At 40.7% G+C, this 21,441-nt stretch overlaps 2 protein-coding genes across 2 annotated transcripts in view; both read left to right on the top strand.

Moving 5' to 3' along the window:
* The first annotated feature begins 4,997 nt into the window (after positions 1-4,997).
* On the top strand, positions 4,998-14,900 carry stard15 (StAR-related lipid transfer (START) domain containing 15). The gene is made up of 6 exons (XM_046407077.1): positions 4,998-5,432; positions 10,809-10,956; positions 11,086-11,189; positions 11,981-12,098; positions 12,782-12,834; positions 12,920-14,900. The coding sequence occupies exons 1-6, from the start codon at positions 5,286-5,288 to the stop codon at positions 13,133-13,135; spliced, it is 786 nt and encodes a 261-aa protein (XP_046263033.1). The 5' UTR covers positions 4,998-5,285; the 3' UTR covers positions 13,136-14,900.
* Positions 14,901-16,308: 1,408 nt separating this feature from the next.
* The window catches only part of arap3 (ArfGAP with RhoGAP domain, ankyrin repeat and PH domain 3), a 32,170-nt gene continuing 27,037 nt past the window's right edge, over positions 16,309-21,441 (top strand). The window contains exon 1 of the mRNA XM_046406223.1: positions 16,309-16,477. The gene's annotated coding sequence lies outside the window, so the exon portion shown is untranslated. The remainder of the gene's footprint in view (positions 16,478-21,441) is intronic.

Below are 21,441 nucleotides of genomic sequence, written 5' to 3'. Positions count from 1 at the left end.
GGGTTTTACTTCAGTGTGGACGCTATACTTTACAGCCAATTTAACCTTTTTCACATTCTGGTGCTGCTGCACACAAAACACACACCAGACCAACAGCAGTCTGTTCACACCGTCTGGAACATCTTTGTGATCAGCAGATCACAAAGATCTGCAGAATCTGCAGAAACACACATTTCACTAGGTTTCAGTTCAGATCAGTGTAATCTTCTGGCAACACTATGCCTGAGGTCTGGACAGTTTTAGGCACTTGATTAGGATTCAGAAAAGAAACTACCAGTTTTTTCTAGCCAAAAAAACAACTTGAAAATCTTTCAACATTATTGTTTAAAATATTCGAATTGGCTGCCTAAAAGATAGCTCCAGAGTGCCCCAATGGTCGCTAAAATAAGAAAAACCAGATCTGAATGTGATATGAACTTAACATACTGTTTGGAAAGTTACAAAATGTATCTTTCAACTTGATAAACAAGTTCAATGATGACAAAAATATATAATATTACACTGGAACATGAAACATGGAAGTTATGTAAGCTAATGGCTAGCAGCTAACGGCTCAGTGCGACCTAAATATGTCTGACCTGATTTCTTCCCTCCTCTGACCCTCCAGGACCTTTTCCACTTGTAAAACATTTAAAAGGAGGAAAATATTTCATGTTTACCCAGACTTTCTGCTGGACTACACCGCCCCAAGTCAGTAAACAGTCAGTGAACACAGCAACAGACATGTGAAGTATCTACGCTTATCCTTAAACAATTGGTATGATTACTGAATGTGTTGCCTGGGTGAATCTCTGGTGCAGATCATCCTGATGTTTGATTTTATCAGAACAGAACAGATTTTTATACTGGTCCAACACTGTAGTTCAAACCTCCATGTTTTGTCCTTCAAAGAGACGCTGAAGTCTCACCAGCTCCATGACCTTTGACCCCTGCTCTCTCACCTCCTGCAGCCCTGACACATGAGGAGCTGAGAGCCAAGAGATCAAACCTGCTGAAACCTCTTCCAGGCAGGAAACAACAAGGCTGAAAAAGCAGGAGAAGAAGAAGAATCAGGCGAGCTGAGGGGAATTATGGTTCAAACTAGAGCTAATCCCGTGCAACCATGGTTTGACTTCACAGGCAAGACTGTGACCAGCCCACAGAGCAGTGTGTGTGTGTGTGTGTGTGTTTTTGTGAAGGAGCCACAAAATTCACATAAAATTGATTTGTAGATAACGATGCAGAGAGAGTTGCTGCAGGCTGATGACAGGAGGAGGATATAAAAATGAAGCAGACTGTTAATGATCAGTAATTATGCTGGAATTCAGCTCAGATCACAGAGACAGTAAAACACACAGCAGGTCAACAGGAAGCTGGTGTCTGAGTCTGTGTGTGGGTTTCTGTCTGCTTTACATTTTATGGATGTGTTTGGTATATTTCATTGTGTCCATGATGATAAGCATCAGCATCTCCTCAGCTAAATGAAGTCAATTAAATTTAAAATCTGAACAGACGTATCCCTGTTACCGTGGATAATCAATAGTACAATTAATAACTTCATGAGTTAGCAAGTATTTTGAATATTTTCAAAGCTGTGACTGCATATACTAATCTTTCAAACCAAATATTTGTGTTGAAGTGGAGTCAGGCATCTCAGAGACAGATTTCATTAAACCTAAACATATAAAAACCAAATCTATATGACTGGACGGAGACTGCGAGAGGTAAGAGAGACAATACTGAGAAACAGTTTTCTGGATTATCTCTTTTGAATGAGATCAGCTCTCTTAAACTGTTTAAAATTAATTCAATTCAATTCAATTAAACTAATGAAAACATGAAAAATTAAAATGAAAGTAAAACTGCTTAACTAACATCTCATCTGCGTTGTGACTTGGAGCTGAAAGCAAAACTATTAAAGGATACAAGATGTACAGTCAGGATATTTTAACAGCGACCCTCCACACTAACCAGATAAAGAGAAACTGGAAAAACACAAGTAAAGTAATGAAAGCACCAAACTGAAGGAGTGTGTGTGTGTGTGTGTGTGTGTGTGTGTGTGTGTCTTCTTCATAGCGGTGGGTGAAAACTGCTCTTTCCTTCCCTTTCATGACAATTTGACCTCTGGGAACATCTGCTGGAAACCTGAACTGCTTCTGAACACAAAGCACCTCTGTGAGTTACAGACCATCTGCTACACACACACACACACACACACACACACACACACACACACACACTCCATGCAAAGAGAGAGAGAGAGAGAGAGAGAGAGAGAGAGAGTCTTGTTTCCATCACTTTGGGGACATTGCATAGGCTGCATTCATTTCCTGGAGGCTCAACCACCTAACCATAACAAAAAAACACTACTTGTCTAATCCTAACCCTGACCTTAACCTAACTCTAACCTCAAGCTAACCTTAGAGCAAGTCTTCACACTAATATTTAATGATTGACATTGTAGGGACTTGCATTTTGTCCACAAAAGTAACCACTGGACTACGCATACACACATACACACACAAAGTATTTCAGCGTGCAGAGCTCCCTCTGCTGGTGACAGAAACTGAACAACTTTCTGAACTAACAGAAAATCCTACTTAAGTAAAAGTATGAATATTATAACCTTCATGCTGTTAAAGCATCAGTAGTAATATTATAAGCTTCTTGTAGTAAACGTATTTACTGTGCAGTAATATGTCTCTGTCTGTGACTGATACGTGATTCTGTGTAATGTTGAATGTTAATACTGATGCATGAATGTTAGTATTTCAGCTGTATACAGCGAGCTAGTTTAGTCCAGTGGGTGCCAGTCTGAAGGGGTGTCACATGTTTAATAGGAGAGGAGATAAGAATAAAACAAATTCTGATACATAAATCTATTTTCAGTTTCTGGACTTTTCTCTAATATTTAACTTTTGGAGAAATATCGGATCATTTGAATAGTTATTGAAATGAAAAACATGTCAGACCTTTAGAGAAGAAATTTCTCTTATGTCCCGCATCTTTATATGTGTTCAATGTCCTGAACAGTCTGCAGTACCCAACACATCTGATGGTTCTGTGGGTCTGGGTCTGAGTCTCTGTTGGAGCCTGAATGAGTCTAACAGGGGCTGGAAAGTTGTTGTACCTGGCAGGCATGCCTCAGGTTGAGAAAATAATAGAAACCCTCACCACCATCAAGATGAAATAATGAAGAAAATTTGGAAAAGTCTCAGTCCAAGGAGGAAGATCTTTAATATGATAATGAAGACATGAGGGTTTGAGCTGATCCATCTTAAACATTGTTATTGTCTTTCATATAAGCTTTATTTTTCTGTTTCTGGAAGCTTCCTTTTTTCTTCATGACAGAGTGATGGAAACAAAACGCTGCTGATACCTGATCGTTCGAGTCATTCCACCCACTGCTCCACCTAAACAACAGGTGTCAGTTACTGTTGCATTCAAGTAACGTCTGAAATACCCACACTCGGCTCAGACGTTAGAACTTGAGTTGTTCTCCTTCAGATGTTTCCCCTCATCAGAAAATAAAAACTGACTCAGACATCAGTTAGGTCTCATTAAAACGTGACAATTAAATATTTAAATATTAAACCACAGTCCAATGTGGAAGTCTGATATGAAAATACATCAACCTTCGATGGTTACATTTACAGGAGCATTTTAAGGCAACACTCTACAGAGGTAGCCTGTTATCAGAGATCGTCCACTGAAAAGATGACTCACTCTGTAAACAATCACATTCGTATACAGTATTTTATTTAATTCTATGTAGTTGAATTCACTAAATCTTTACGTGTAATTTATAAATATTTTTCTTGATGTTTTCCACTTTATTTCTCTCAGTAGTACTTACACAGGTGACATATCGAAAGCAGCTGAGAGGTGATTCAATCACCGATCGATCTGACTGACCATCTGTTTAATGTCCACTAGTTAGTTTGCTGGTAGCTATTAGTATGAACGTATGCCATTAGAACACTAAGGAACATGCATGGTGGAAATTAGCATGTTAGCATTACCTGAGGGTATGTGAGGCTAGTCAGCTAACTGATTGTCCAATCATGCCTACAAAAAGAACAATTAGACTCAATGAATAGTCACGAAGCAACCTTATAAAGTCCCACATGCCTAACAGCTGTGCTTGATTATTTACACAGTATTATCATATGTGTATTATTAAAGTAATATCAGTATTTCACTTTTATTTTAAGGGTATCGTGAGTACAAGCATACTGTGACACCCCCAGTTTGGTGTCCATATTTTTTGACTGAATGAAGCTCCGCATTCAGCTACAGGCTTGTACTGTTAGGGAGACATCTTAGTTTCAGTATCATGTTGATAATCATGTTGTGTTCGGTGTCTCGCTGCAGACAGAGTGTTTTTTTTTTCTAATGAGAACAGAACTATAAGAGTCAAAATAGAACCATGAAACAGTTTCACAGGCCTGTAGTTATCACCAGCTGATGCTGGATTGTAAAACTGTTTGTTTTCCTACATTTTCTCATCACGTTGACAGATAACGTAATCTGAGCAGCGTTCGTTTCCCTAAAACTACACTGGTTGCTGTAAACTTCTTGCAGGCCTAAATAAACACAAGAGACAAAGTGGAGAGTTAGCATTAGCTAACTACATAATGTTGTGGTGTCACAGGTTACATTAGAAAAAGCCTAATTCATGACGAGTAGACCCAGCTGGTCCCCAGTACTGTCAGCTTAGCTACTGTAAACCGTTCTGTCCTCAGTTTGCTCTCATCCTTAAAGGTATTTCTCTTCTAAAAGTAAGACACAATATGTTTGGAAAGACTAACAACATGCCAAAATGTTATAATAATTTAATGGTTAGTTGTATTTTTTTTTTCAGTAGGTTTTTGACTGAGGATTTTTGTGACTATACTAGCTCTAATAATGTATTAGAACACCATCCTAAATATAAACCTATGAAAGCAGACAGTTTAAATAATAAATAAAGGCTGGAAGCCGAGGACTTCATGTTTCGTTTTCTGGAAGTTGCGTCAGAGTGCGAGCTCTTTGTTTTCTGTCTCCTCTGTGCAGTGATCAGAGATCCGCAGCCGACGGACAGACCAGGACACACCAGGGGAAAGAAAACCTTCTCCTGACAGCATCTGTCACACTTTATCCCAGTTCCTCCTTTAATTACTCTTCATTTTGTCCATCAGATCCACTTTAACCAGCAGCTCTTACTAGACTGAGGACCACAGAGAGGAACACAGTCTGATGTAAAAACTAAACTCCAGCTCTTCTCTCTTTTTATTTTCTTTCTGTTGAGCTGTTTGCGGACGGAGATGCAGGTCCAGATCCCGGATGACTCTGACTTCTCCTCGTTCAGAGATCAGTGTCTGAGCTCCGATGGATGGATCAGCCGCTACAGCAAAGGAGGAGTGACAGTGTGGTGTCGAGAGGAGGAGAGCAGGAGCGTCCAGAAACTCAAGGTGAGCCGTTACAGTGACAAGCCTGCTCTCAGATCAGCTCAGACTCGGTTGTTTATAAGATTAAAGTTTTGATATTTTGGAGATTTCCAAAATATCGATGTTTTAATGATTATAATCGATTAAAACAATGCCGAACACCAAAGTCAGAGCAGCGGTGAATTAATGGTTAGAGAAGGGAGCTCATGTGGGCAGGAGGCTGCTGCTTCCACTCTCCAGACAGACTGGCAGGAGAAATCTATGAGGTGCAAGACCCTTTGAGAAGAACAGAATAAATACAGGCTAAAAAAAAGTCACTTCCTTCCATCTACTCTTCGTTTGTTGACCATCAAACCCAGTTTAACCAGCAGCTGGTCATTTATAACACACTTGTGATCATGTCCATTCTTGAGCCACAGTGCTGTTAATTTAAAATGATTTGAAATTCATGGATCACCGGTGTGTAACTTACAGATGTAATTCACTGAACCTGCTTCAGAAAGGTTTTGTTAATGCTCATCTTTCATTAATCAGATGCAAGCACACCGTGGGGATCTGTAGTAAGACTAAGTATAAAATCAATTTTATAAGCAAGATGACTGCTCTATCTATGGATTTGGAATTGTAAATATGGAGATTTGAAGAATAAGAAGATCATTTTTCTGATCATACAGTACAGTTAACCAAATATCTATGGGGTTTGGACTGTCGAGTGGACAGAATGAGACATCAAGTCATCACTCTGAACTTCTTTGTCTCTAAAAAAAACTTATGGACATTTCCACTATTTTTCTAACGTTTTACAAACTAAACAATTAACGGATTAATGAAATAAAAATCAATAATGAAAATAATCATTAGTTTCAGTAATCATGAGGACAGCTGGCAGAGCAGATACTGTGGCGTTGCCTCTGTCAGGCTGTTCACTTGGTGCTTTGCTCAGTGGCACCTCGGCAGACTGTTTCCATGACCTTCACATGGATCAGCTGATCAGAGGTTGTAGACTGGTGGCCTCCCGCAGAGGAAAGACAAACTGCTGCTCACGGTCAACATGCTGAAAAATTCAGAGCGGAAAAGGGAAACGTAACGGCTGGTAACCCGAGGATGGAGGTGGAGAGGCCATCACCCAACAGCAGGGCCAGGAGGCGTTCCGGCAGAGAGGGGGCTGAGACACAAACCGGTTCAGCTCAAGTTCAGTTTCCAGGTTCTCTTAGTTTACTGGAGTATTTGTATCTTGGAGAAAGGCTTTTCCTCCTCCTCCTCGAGTTCCAGGTTGCTGTGGGGATCTTGTTTGAAAACCTTTCGAATAACCTTTAGACGTTTTCTGCTGACGTGTTGGGAGCATTAATGCACAGCTGCTGATAGTCTGACACTTTCTGACACTAGCAGACTCTACTTACTGATCTTACTGCTTTGAAATTTTGGCACATACTCCTCATTTTGCTTATGTGAATTCAGAAACTTAACACAGCAGACAGTAAATTTAGTGGCTGGTTTTGGTATGGCAGTACATTTCCTGTCTGGTTCAGGGTCAGCAGCAGCTTTCAGAGAAAAAGCTGTGAACAGCCGATGTAGGCTACCTACACATTCAGAGACCAACAGGTGAGCAGACACCTGGGCAGCGGGAAGAAGTGCCTTGACTGTAGAGAAATTTTTGTTTTTGCTCTTCAGTACAGTCAGAGTTTTATCATACCACCCTCTTGTAGACTGCAGGCCAACACACTTCAACCAGTGTTTGCCATCTTGTTTGCTAGCTAACAGTCAGTCGAGGCCAACTGATGTGAATCAGTGTTTTGGAGGTTTTAGAGAGAAAGACGAGACGCCTGCTGTGTCACACTGACCTCCATTTGGAAACCAGCTTACCTTATGACACTGAGAATGAGCTATAGAGCAGCTATAGACACAACAACCAGCCACTAGACTGAGGTGGTCCAGTACAACAACAGCCCTGCCGTGACAAGGATAATACTGTTCAGAGAGATATTCATTTAACTTAATGATCATTATTGATAGTTCACACCTTAGGAAAGGGTTGTTGATACTGGGTGTTGATTGACAATGAGATAAACCAATCAGATTGCTCGGAAACTTCACTTAAACAGTTGATGGGATACCAGCAAGATGCTAATACTGAATGTATTTCAGTAAAGGAGAGAATGATAAACAAATTAAAAGGATAAAAGAAAATCCCAGTTGAAAGAAAGGAGTAATTTAATGAAAGTGTCACAAACTACCAAATACTGTTAAATCCCAGTGCTGTCCAACATCCATTGTATTCAGACATGTTTGACGGTGCATGTAAATACCCTTGCAGACTTGGATAGATGTTGGAATTCACATGGACCCTATCAACCATAAGGATGGAAAAATGATAAGCCATTTTATTAATCAAAAACTCAAAATATTCCATCTTGTCAGTTTCTAGAGTGTGAGGGTTTGCTGCTTTTCTTTGTTCTATAAATAAACTGTAAAACATGGAAAAATATTTCTGCACTTTGGAGCTGATTTGTGACCCTTCTGCAAAAAAATATAACAGCATAAATATTCCAGCAATCCTGACAGGGAAGAGAAGAGAAAGAAAAGAGGGAAAAAAAGTATGTTATCTGTCGGGTGTGCAGACGTGTAATTAATGCTGAAACCAGAATACAGAGGAGATAATCTGGGAGAGTCTTTTATAATTCATGACTCTGATGTGTGGTCCCTTCAGGTCACTTAGAGAGCATTTGACCTGAGGCTGACCACAGGAAGTCACTCTGGAGAGTGTGTATGTTACCATGCTAATGCACACACACACACACACACACACACACACACACACTTATACTCAAGCAGAGCTGATGACAATGATGGCTCCTGCTTTAATAATTCAAGAGGTTTTTCTGGAGCAGTGAGGTGCCTCTTCTCACAAATGAATAATTAAACTGTCTTCTGGAACTGATGACATCTCAAACAGGAGGGGAGAAGTGGAGATATGAAAAGATGTTTAACAGTTTTATCTGTGGACAGGTGCAGATAAAAAAAAAGGACAAAAAATAAACAATATTACATTCTGAATTTGACTGTAATGAAAATATGCTCCTCTGAGGCAGACAAATGGATGTCAGTTTCAGCACAAAAACATATTTAGCCTAGCTTAGCACAGACACAACTGATTTGACTTCAGTTTGTAACATGCTAACAGCTTTCAGCTAAAAGGCTCCCATTACGAGACGATGGAACCCAAAGCAGCTTTTTGAGTTTGGTACCAATTTATTGTTTTTGCCACTTTTACATCACTTTTTTTCAACCGAGAGTGGAGCTGGATGTGACTTGTATTATGTTTGGATTTATTAATTTTAGACTGAACAATATAGCATATAAATTAGCTAGACTTGGAAAAGGTACTTTTTCCATTTTGATGGAATGTTATGCTAACAGTTTCAGTCTTTGTGCTAAGCTAGGTTCAAATGTCTGCCCCTACTTTGATAATGCAGTATGTAAAGTCAATAAAATAGAAGTGACTTGAACAATATGTTATTCAAACTCATCGCTACCTGCAGGTCACAGCATCAGTGTTCTTTACTGAAACATTTCCCACACAAATGAGACTGACTGACAGGAGTAGATGTAGTGACTGCAGGTGGCTGACAGACAGAAAAAACATGAAGCCCAGGACTTTATGAATGATTAACGCTGCAGCAGAGCTGTGCTGATTGAGTTACACAGAGCGTTTTACAGCGTTGACCCTCACAATATCTGATGACTGCAGCTGAGCTGAACCCAACACTTCTGTAAGATTACAACAGTGGAAAAAAGTGACGTTGTACAGTAAGCAGTCATCTCGCACAGCGTTGAAACTCTGACGGGAATGAGAGAAGGCCTGATTTCAGTGAGTTTGTCTGTCAGCAAGATCTGACATTAAAGACCAAGCAAATCTGGTTGTAATCTGGTGGACATGTCTCGCTCATGTTGTCCGAACTTGGAGGGAAATTACAAATGGGAAAGAAAGACTTGCTTTTTGTGTTTGATCACTGAAATCCCAGACTGCCTGATAAGATTTGAGCAGAGAAGGTGAGGCTTTGCTATCCTGGTTAGCTGTTGAGGTGCCTTTGAGCAAGTCACCAAGTTGTCATATGATCAGATGTCTCCTCTAAAAACAGGGGAAAAAAGCTGCAGAGCTTCAAATAAAATAGATTTTGAATTCTATCCATTAGTGATTTACAAAAAAAAAAAAAAAAAAAAAAAAATCCTTTAGAAGCTCCAAAAAAGTACAAGCACTACGAGGTGGAGCGGCAGGTGGGCTGAGAGAAATAGGGGCATGTGGTTGTCTCAAGACCTCTGGTGGACAGGTGGGGAATGACAGTTATATTTTCCCTCCATTTCAGCATTGATCGGGTATATTTTATTTAATTGACTCTCTGCTGGAGTGTGTAGTCATCATGGGTAATGGGCTGTTCTCGTTTTGTTTGTTGCTTTCCCAGCAGAATACATTTAAAGACCCCAAGAAAGGGTAAGGGGGAAGAGAAGCTTTGAGGCTGAAGGGGAGGAAGGAAGAGGGGAGCATGGGTTATCACGAACACAGCTAATGAAATAAACTCGAACAACCGTCTCACAACCGGAAACTGAAGAGCTGTAAAATAAAGATTTCTCAAACCAAGTGAGAGGTTCTGTTAATCTGAACCTCTGTGTCTCTGTATTCCCAGACAGCCCAGCCTTGAGCTTCAGATATTACGCAATACATCCTACGCGGCTACATTTTTAACTCTGAATCCTCTCTGTGTTTGTTTGTTTCAGATATTTCTCCTCAGTGATTCTCAGAAACACTATCCAGCTGATTTAACTTCAGCAGCAGAGAGGTTAAATCTTCTCCTGGTGATGTAAAGACACAATCTAGTGCAGTGAAATGCTGCTCAAAGTCTCTCAGCAATAAAGACTATTAACTGCGTATACCCCAACAATATTTAAAAATAAATAAAAAAAAACTTTACACTTTCCATATACAGTAAGGTTCTTTAATGAATTCAGTTCTTCTCTATGATCTTATCATGACAAAGATAACGAAATCTCAGGAATGGCAGAAAATATTAGTAAGGATTAGGACAGTAGATCAGAAATCAGAACATTAGGATGGATTGTAAGGGATCCTTGTTAGCTGCTTTGAAGGAAGGTGAGACTTTATGTAATATTATCTTCACTAGACACTATCTTGTTCTGGTGATGTCATTTGGAGTCCGAGTCTGTGCAGTAGCGAGTGGACAGTGGAGCTGCTGTATCGAGTTCCTGCACGGAAAATATTACTAAATTGTGTAAATTTGACTTACTAATTAAGAAGTGAAAGTCCTGCAGCAAGCAAGTGGAGCTTGAGTGAAAATAGTTTTGTCGGTGGCAATAAAGTCAATTGTCTCTCTGTTTACGTCTCAGATGAGGATAGTGTGTAAAGATGTGACAGCAGAGACACTGTACGACGTCCTCCATGACACCAGCTACCGCAGGAAGTGGGACACCAACATGATCGACACGTATGACATCGGCAGGCTGACGGCCAACGCAGACATTGGATATTATTCCTGTCAGTTCATCTCATTAACAATGATTAGACTGTGAGAACAGTTTGTATAGCTACGGTCTAATTAATGCCTATAGCTCTGATGTGTTTCAGTCCTGAATTTAAAGGATTTTAACATGTGTGTGGTTGAAGGGAAATGTCCCACCCCCCTGAAGAACAGGGACTTTGTGACGATGAGATCTTGGCTCCCTCTCGGCAATGACTACCTGATCATCAACTACTCCGTCAAACACCCGGTGAGCGTTAACACTCCTGAGTTGAATTTACATCCAGCTTCACTGCTGTCTTCAGAGTTTATTAGAATTACAAAACTTTAAAGGCCCTTCTGTCCAGCTGGGATGAAAAAATATTCTGTATGCAGCAAAGGAAAATAGATTTTCCAGACACAGATGGAAGCCACTCATTCACGTCTGGTTACCAGAATGAAACCTGTAAAAGATGATAAAAAGCCTGTTTGCTACCATCTTAAGTCAGCTGTCTAAGTCACGCTGAAGCCCACAGTATTTATGTGCATATGTTTTCAAATGTAAAATGTTTCTAAAGATGCGGTTATACCAGTCCTCAGATCTTGTACTCAAATAAAAGTAGCAACACCACAGCGCAGAAGTACTCTGTTATAAGTTAAAGTCATGCATTCAAACTTTTACTTACTGTGGTGAAGTAAGTACAATATCTCCCTCATTGTGAGTTCAATTGTAAAGTAGCAGAAAATGGAAACACTGTAGTAAAGAACCACAAAATTGCACTTAAATAATGCAGTTCAGTAAATATTAATAATAATAAGTATTATTTGATGTACTATGTTATTTTGCACAACTGCTTTCTGACATGCAAGTTTTGCTGATTGTCAGAGCAGGGATGTAAAGATTTAACTGGTTTTATATATGATACCTGTCACAACTGTACTGTAAATCATTTAAAAAACTTAAATCATAGGAAACAACATTTCTAATCCATTTTGAGTAGAAAACAGTGAACTAACCCTTTAAAGTGAAACATAGCATCATAGCTCTATGCATCTCCTCAGCAACACCCTCCTAAGAAGGACTACGTCCGTGCCGTGTCCCTGCTGACCGGATACCTGATCCAGTCTAATGGAGCCAACTGCTCCACTCTCTACTACCTGACCCAGGTGGACCCCAGAGGTGAGACAGTACAAAGGGGACACATGGACCAACACAACACAGCCTTCAAAAGCCAACAGACATGAAGTCCTGCAGGAAGTGAACACTGACATGTAGAATGTGTGTGTGTGTGCACATATTCCTGTAGCTGTGGGGAGTTTACACAGTCACATCGTGAGAACCCACCTTACTTATGGGGACAAAATACAAGCCCCCATGTCAGTCATTAAATATCAGGATGAAGACTTGCTTTAAGGTTAGGTTGACTTTAGAGTTAGGTTAAGGTAAGAGTTAGGATTAGACAAGTAATGTTTAGTGTTAAGGTGTTTAAGGTGCCTCCAGGAAATGAATGAAAGACTACGTAATGTCCCCAAAAGTGATGGAAATACGACTGTATGTGTGTGTGGAGTGAAGATGTGTGTGTGTGTGTGTGTGAGAGAGAGAGAGAGAGAGAGAGAGAGAGAGAAAGAGAGAGAGAAGTCCGTAAGTAACCAGTAAACCCAGTATGGCAGGAAGTGACGACTGTGTTTCACCTCCAGCCAGTAGAAAAAAATACTGTGAGCAAAAGCTTTCACTGGTTTGTTGATGTCAGCTTTCTGTACACATAATTTAAGTCCTGATGTTTGTCTTCACTTTAAAACTTCTTGTCCTCACATGGTCAAAGACATTGAGGACGTGTCCTGTTTTGTTGGCTCTGTCTGCAGGTTCATTACCAAAGTGGGTGGTGAACAGAGTCTCTCAGTTTGTGGCTCCAAAGGTAAAATCATTCCTGTGTGAACTCCTCTCAAACTGCTTCTATTTTTTTCTCTCACTGAAGTCTCACTGTGTCTTTGTCCTGCCAGGCGATGAGGAAGATCTACAAGGCATCCCTGAAGTATCCTGAGTGGAAGAGGAAGCACAACCCGAACCTGAAGCCCTGGATGTTTCCGGAACAGAACATGCTGCCGTGTATAAACGTGTCGGAGCTGAAGGTGCAGCGAGCCGACTCGCTGGAGAACATTGACGAGAGTGGCCTGAGCGAGGAGAAAATGCAGCACAGCGATGACGAAGAGACATAAATGTCCGGAAAAGACTGAAAACATCAAGATTTATTCTGTCTCATTTTCTGTTTGTTGGTTTGTTTTTTCTTTGTTTGTCAGACTCACTAGAGCCAAACCTGACTGCAGCATGACTCAGACTATTTTTAACCGCGGATATGTTTTCTTCTCTTTAATTCTCTTCAGTTATTTTACATCGAATTTTAACTCCAGATTTGGTTCCATACAGGTTCAGTGAGTTCCAGCTTCATATTTGAGCCAGTTTATGCCACCACAGACACCTGGATCAGATGAGGCAGAAATGGTGATCATGGTTAAAGTCTCTGCACGCGTTTTCAGGTGTTTAAGGTGGACAAATGAGAGAAATTCCAGTCAAATATTACCAGTTTTACAATCGATGGAGATCAACCCAAAGTGTCTGTGTCTGAAAACCTGGGAATGAGGCTCAACGATCAGCTGTCTTTCTTTTGAAATACTATTTGAATTGTGCTGGGATTCAGCAGCAGCAGCAGGTACTGCAGGCGTGTGTCGCCTCTCACAAACTCAACTCTTTCCAATCTCGTTTTTATCCCGTCTCCTCCTCCTGTATGTCCATGAACACCTCCCGTCCAGTCAGCAGTCAACAAAGATAGATCTGATCGAATAATCACTTCATCTCATAGGAAATAGTGTAGCGTGTCCTAATAAAGATGACAAAGTTGTTCTCAGTCCTGAGAAAGAGGTGGAAAGGTGAGGTGGAAACACCTGCAGGGGTCGTAATGACTCTGATTTGAACCATTTCTCATCAGTCTTCTTCTGCGTTCTTAAAACACTCCTGTGATTTATGATCCAAGCACATTCAACATCCTCCAGGTTTTCGTTTTTACATTCCAGTGAGGCCTCAATCCCGTTACCCTGGCAACAATTAACAGTTTGTGTGATGTGACCAGACAGGTCACTGTGTAGAGCTTTCCATTTCACTGTCAAAATGTGAACAAACCAACAATCAGACGAGGAGCAAACGGTTTTTAGAGGGCGTAATTTCATCCTGAATTCCCTGCAGAGGACCTCACTTCCCATTTTTCTCTTTTCATGTATATGTTTTGAGAAAATGTGTCCATGAGGGACATGAAGACAAACACTTTAGTTTAGATGTTCCTGTTGAATGTTCGGTGATGTGTTTGTTTGGAAAGATCTTTCTTTTCTTTTAAAATGTGTTCATTAGATTATTTATTTAATATGACTGTCAGATACTGGTATATCTTTAAAAAAAAAAGGCAGTGGAGCGCTGATGAATCTGCAGCGCCCTCCAGTGGACAGATTACTTCAATACAACATGAACTTTGATGAGAAAAACAACTTGAACCTTGGCTCACCTCCTTTCTATGTAGATGTAAGGAAATTATCTTACTTTAAATCAACAAATCACACTCATGTCATGGACATCAGGTCAGGGTCAAAATTCATTTAATAAAAACAAATATGAATGAGGTTTTAAACTATTTTCTTTTTTAACTTAGGTTAACATGAATCTTCTGGGGCTGCAGCAGATCAGTGAACTGAGTTTCACTGAAGATTGTTTGTGTGAAGAAGCTTTGTCCATATTGTCCTTGAAACTAAATTATATTTTAATTCATGTTTGACAGAAAGAAACTCTAAAGCTTCAAATAAAATCATGAAACAGAATTAAAGCTGAGTTTGTTGCTGTGAGTAAGAGCATAAGAGGAACCTGGGGCAGGAAGAAACATCATGAGTTATGAGCTAGATCAGACTGCATGATGGCGCTATTGGCCACATGTCAAACCCAAGGTGAGGCACTTCAGCACCAAGATATTTTAAGTGTTTGAGATGTTCAGATGCTTCAAATTTATCATTATTTTAGTGATTTCTGGAAAAATATTATGCTTCTCAAAACCACAGCACGGAAAGCCTGATGGAGGCTGTTTGATTGGATTTTTGGTGTGAATGTGACAGTGTGACACCTGAGGAAGAGAACATGAGAGCTGTTATAAATACATGTGAAAAGTGAGATCACTCACTCTCTGAATGTGTAGAGATCCTGCAGGCAAGTTCTTCCTCCAGTCATGAGGAAAACTTTATGTGCGACTGCATCCTTGTTTCGTGCCTGAAATATGCAGCTGGACTCCGGATCGTCTTTGTGATGTATTGTCTCAGGCACTTCCTGTTTCCTGTCTGCAGAGCTCTGATTGTTGTTTGGGCAGTGAGGAGGAAACTCCACCGCTGTCCAGTTTCTTACTGCTCACAGTGGACAGGACACGGTGTTCACTGAGGACTTCCTCACTACTGAACTGAAGAACTCACACTACTGTCCACCCAAGTACCAGAGTGGCATGAGTGATGAGTGTTTTACAAGTCAGAGTCCTGATAGTCCTGGTGCCATCATTAGAGGGACATTCTGTGGAAACAGTCCATGCATTTCCTGTCAGTACTAGCACTCATTTAATCTTTAACAAAGTTGGTGCTCTTCAGAACGGTTCACGATTCATTACACTGTTCAAAGTGTTATATAAGAGAGAGATTTGACACCTGACTTAGGACTGACTTTATGGAAACACATTAAATTAAATTCCCAACACACAGTTCATGTGCTGATGTGGCTTCCAGGGGCATTCTGGAGCCCTGATGCAGCAGGGCATGAGTCTGCATGGGCTGTTGGTGCCTCCACTTCACAGCATTAGAACTTACAGTTGACTGGGGCAGATCTATTAGGGCAGAAATTTCACAAGGTGGCATCCTATGACACCGCCACACACACTTCAAGTGTTGTTTCAAACACACATTGGCAGTAAGCTGTTGGATTAAAATTAAAAGAAAGCTTCTTTTCAGAGGAGAATTTTCTTCTAAATAAAACTACACAGCAAATTGTTTCATACACAGTGACAAAATGACCAGAGAAATAGAAATTTAACGCCTACAGTACAAAAGCTGTGAAACAATCTCTTAGTGAATAGTAACAATAAAAACTCTGGAATGCTAAAATATTTTGCGATTCTGAGATCAAGGAAGCTTATTCCTGTATCTTTATTTTATATTTGTGTTTACTTTACTTTTCTAGTCATGATGTTTATTTATAAATTGAAGTTGATTTGAAGACTCATCGACATGGCTTTTATTTTGGGGAGAAAAGCGGAAGCAGTATGCTACCGTGTCTCGACGCTTTTATTTTGAAGCTTGTCGTCCGAAGTTTCAGTAGTCATTATTCTGTGTAACTTGGCTCTGTTGAGAGCTGAGCGGAGTTTCTCCTCCCAGAGCTCCGAGACTGACCGAGAGACGCTCCGGTCTTTACAGGTCTATTCACCGGGACACAAACCAGAACGGACACCGGAAACCAGAACAGGGATCAGAAACCAGACAGGATCAGAGGTGAGACTCTTTAAACTTGTTGGTGTCTTGTTGAATAGATGCGAGTCCCGAAAAAGCAGCTCGTTCTGCTGTCTGTCCTCCAGGGTTACGGTCCCAGTTCTGTGAGGTTGTGTCTCCGGCTTTGCTTTGAGTTTTTCTGCGCGGTAAACTGAGGGAATGTCGCACTCAGGAAGTTTTGGCGCAAACTGGATCACAGACGCATCTATGATGTGTCAGAGTGAATGAATGCAGCAGAAGCGCGATCTATAGAGAGACAAGGGACACAGACTCAGAGGAGGACAGGTTCGACCAGTGTGTGTGTCTGTGTGTGTCTCTGTGTGTGTGTGTGTGTGAATGAGCAACTTCACATTTCCATTTAGATGTTTCGAGCTGCAGGTTGTCGCGTCAAAGACTCCGAATCTGTCTCTCTCTGCCTGACACCAGTTACGGATACTGGTTGTGCTGGTCAGCTGCCAGCAGGGTGCAGCTGGAGCTTCTGTGCAGGTTTCAGTCTGAATCACTGCGTTTAATTTTGGATTTTAAATGAGTCAGTAATGAGGGAAAATCTCATAACGAGCGGCTGCCCAAACACGACTGACATAATCTGACATCACTTCATGACGTGTGACATCATCATATATGTTCATGTTATCATGACGTACGCAGCAAGTGGTGCAGGAAGTACTCAGATCCTTAAGAAAAAATTCTGCTTTAAATTTCGAAAAATCAGAGTACAAGTCCATAAAAATATACTAAAAGTACTCATCATGCAGAGCGACCCTTTTCAGAATAATCTGTTATGTTACTGGATGTGTTCATCACTTTAATGCTGGTAAAGGAGGGAGCTGAGGTGGATTTGACCCGGTGGATCAGTAAAGTTTTAAACTCTAGCCAATACTATACTATTATGCATCATAATTGATTTGATGGTTGTATTTTGTTTTACTTGTCATAATCCATGTGGAGTGGAGTGAAAATACAAAGTAGCAGAATATGGAAGCTCTCGAGTAAAGGACATCAAAGTTGTATTTGATTACAGAGTAAATGTAGTCGCTTTCAGTATTTTGGTCAGTTAGTTTAATTAATGATCAGTCACACTTTCAGACATTTCACCTCCATAATGATGAGGAGTTACAGTCTGAGTTTCAGACCTGAGAGGCGGGAGGGCGTTCACATGCAGCACAAACATCCTATAAAGAGGAAACTCAGCTTCCTGTTACAGCCGAAGCTTCAGAATAAAACTGTGAATCAACGTCAATCAGGAGGCGAGTTCTTCCTCTTCTCCTTCTTTTCCTTCTTCTTCTTCTTCATCTGATCTTTCCCTTGTGTGCTTCTTTAACTAAATAGAACTTTTATGTGTAACAAATTATTTGTACTCTGTGCTCCCTGAGCTGACCTCCAGCATTAATAAATCTAACCCAACTACATGTCTCTTAGACCCCATCCCAACTAAGCTCCTCAAGGACGTCTTTCCCTTGATAGGCGTTTCCTTCTTAGATCAGATCAACTTGTCTTTAAACTGAAGAACTACACACATGAGAGAACAAGTTTGACTGAGGTTCCTCACACAAAGATTGAGAACAGATGATGGAATATGCATAATGCTCCTTTACATCTGAATAATGTGCAAATTCAGAGCTGATGTCACAGTGGAGATGATGACATCACAGTTTGTCTCTGGGAATTTCTAAAGAGGAAGACATGTTGGCTCAACTTCCTGTTACTGTTCAAGAGAACAAGGCATAACCCACAAACAGCAAGCGCTCATATGTGTGTGTGTGTTTTAACTGCTGTTGTAACCAACTGATGTCACTGCATGAAATGCTGTGAAACCCTCAGTCAAAACAGTTAAGCATCAGGAGCACACGAAACACAACAAAGTGACATCGACTCAACTCAGCACCTGCTCAGGTAAACAGCAGCTGCCTCATGACGCCACCACAGTGACGTCACCGCATAACGACTGAGATAAATCGATCCAAAGAGCAATTAAACAATCTAAACATCTTATAACTTCTCATTTGGCTGAGTGTTTAAAATGATTCATGACATGACGTTGTTGAATAATAAACAATATCCCAGTCAGTGCAGCAAGAGGAGTCAGAGGAGCTTCTCTTTAAAACCACAAGTAGCTTGTCTGCGAAAGATGCTGAAATACACTTCCAGTCAGAATGATGGTTAGTGTTACACAGAGGTGGAAGAAGTATGTAGTTATAGCAATTTCAATTCAATTTCAATTTCCATTTATTTATATAGCACTTTATACAATCAAAATGCTTTACAGAGACCCAGAGCCTGAACCCCCCCAGCAAGCAGACAGTGGCAAGGAAAAACTCCCTTTTAACAGGAAGAAACGTTGAGCAGGACCCGACTCACAAGGGAGAACTATCCTGCTGATAGTCAGCTGGGTGAAGGAGGGGAAGAAAAGGTAGACAGAACAGAGAGGATGAAAGAGAGAGAGAGAGAGGGAGAGAGAGAGAGAGAGAGAGAGAAACATATATGCAATAAACATCTTAAATTACAAAAGACAAACATGACAGGTTGTTATAATTGGAATTCTGAAAGACTATGTATTGTATGTATTTGTTTTTTCACTGATATGTTGTTGAAGTTAATTATAATAGCACTACACAGAATAACGACATGGGCAGATGTTGACAGTAGACATTAGGTTTGTCAGAGGGCCGGATGTGGATGCTCGGTGGATCATGTTTGTGTCCCCCGCCAGCATGGGCCTATAGCGGCATAGCTATGATAGAGATTAAGAATTAACAGTTAGTCAGACCTATTCTGCCTGTGGCTATATATCAAGAAGTGACTGTAACTATGCCTACCAGCCCTACACACTTTGTTTGAGGCTAACTATACGCTTTACTAAACAGAAAGGTTTTAACTATGGTCTTAAAGTGGAGGTGGTGTCTGCCTGTCGAACCCAGATTGGCAACTGGTTCCACAGCAGGGGTGCCTGATAGCTAAAGGCTCGTCCTCCCGTTCTACTTTTATGAATTCTGGGAACTGCAAGTAAACCTGCACTCTGTGATCTGAGTGATCTATTGGGAATATATGGGACTATTAGATCCTGCATGTATGATGGGGCTAGTCCATTTAGGGCCTTATATGTAAGTAGGAGAATTTTAAAGTCTATTCTGAATTTTACTGGAAGCCAGTGAAGAGAAGCTAAGATGGGGGAGATATGATCCCTTTTACTGATTCCTGTTAAAACTCTAGCTGCTGCAGTCTGGATCAGCTGCAGGTTATTAATGGAGTAATTTGGACATCCTGACAATAGTGAGTTGCAGTAATCCAGCCTAGAAGTAACAAAAGCATGGACAGGTTTTTCAGCATCACTCTGAGAGAGGACACTCCTAATCTTAGCGATATTACGGAGGTGAAAGAAGGCGGTCTTAGAGGTCTGTTTAATGTGATGGATAAATGACACATCCTGATCGAAGATAATGCCGAGGTTCCTCACAGTCGTACTGGGGGCCAAAGTAATGCCATCCAGAGAGACAATATTACCAGCTATTCTAGTTCTAAGATGTTTGTGGCCTAAAACAATGACCTCAGTTTTGTCTGAGTTTAATAATAAAAAATTGGAGGTCAACCAGTCCTTTATGTCCTTAAGACATGCCTGGAGTCTGGCTAACGGCTCTGTTTCTTCAGGCTTTAATGATAAGTACAGCTGAGTGTCATCAGCATAACAATGAAAGTTTTTGCCATGTTTCTGAATAATATTTCCTAGAGGGAGCATGTATAAGGTGAACAGGATCGGCCCAAGCACTGAACCCTGTGGAACACCGAGGTCAACCCTTATATGTGAAGAGGAAACATCATTAACGTGAAGAAAGTGAAATCTATCTGATAAATATGATTTAAACCAGCCTAGTGCTGTCCCTGTGATCCTAATCTCATGTTCTAATCTGTGTAATAAAATGCTGTGATCTACAGTGTCGAAAGCAGCACTGAGATCCAGTAGAACGAGTATGGAGACAAGCCCGCGGTCTGATGCCATGAGGAGGTCATTTGTGACTTTAACCAGTGCTGTTTCTGTGCTGTGATGGGCTCTGAAACCAGACTGAAACATCTCAAACAGACTGTTCCTGTGTAGGTGATCAATTAACTGACTTGCAACCATTCTTTCAAGTATTTTAGACAAAAACGGGAGGTTGGATATCAGCCTATAGTTTGCTAAGAAGTCTGGGTCAAGTGCTGGCGACCAGTCCAGGGTGAACCCCGCCTCTCGCCCGTAGTCAGCTGGGATAGGCTCCAGCTCCCCCGCGAACCTGACGGATAAGCGGTATAGAAAATGGATGGTCTGGGTCAAGTGAAGGTTTTTTAAGCAAAGGTCTGATAACAGCGACTTTAAACGCCTGTGGTACATAACCTGTTGTTAAACAGAGAACCTCACACGTCATCAACACGCTGCAGCCGGTCACGCTGCAGGTACATTTCAACCAAAAATTCTAATTACTCTTCTGAACCAGGCAAGCCTGTCACAGTTGATTAATTTGCTTTATAGTTTTGGGCACCAACAGCTGATAAAACCTACTCAACTAATAAAAGTTTTATACCAAATTTAGTTTGTATATGTGATTTTTTGAGAAGAATTTTGACCCCTTTCCCATTGCCAGTAGACAGATTTTTCTTTCTGTCGTTTTCCTGATGTGTTCCATTCAACATCATGGATGGAAAATGAGAAATAGCAGAAGGCAGCATGGAGGCCAGTGACAGTGCGATGGTGCTTTTTATATCTTTTATTTCAGTCTCTCTTTCAAAATCAATGCTAACTGAACCGTGTTCAAACACTGCTTGAACCGAGACGGATGAAAAATGTTTTTAACGTCAACACACGACATAGCATCACAGCATCATGTCAGCATCGCTGCTGATCGCCGCTGGAGCCATTTAAAAACCTGTGATTACTGCAGAGTCATTTGACCTCATTTTGTGTATAAAAAGTCAGAAAACAGCTGAATTAGAAGGCA

Source organism: Scatophagus argus, chromosome 12 (genome assembly GCF_020382885.2).
Source record: "Scatophagus argus isolate fScaArg1 chromosome 12, fScaArg1.pri, whole genome shotgun sequence".
Lineage (NCBI taxonomy): Eukaryota > Metazoa > Chordata > Actinopteri > Scatophagidae > Scatophagus > Scatophagus argus.
The sequence above is the reverse complement of the archived record's forward strand: the minus strand, read 5'-3'. Positions and strand labels throughout refer to the sequence as shown.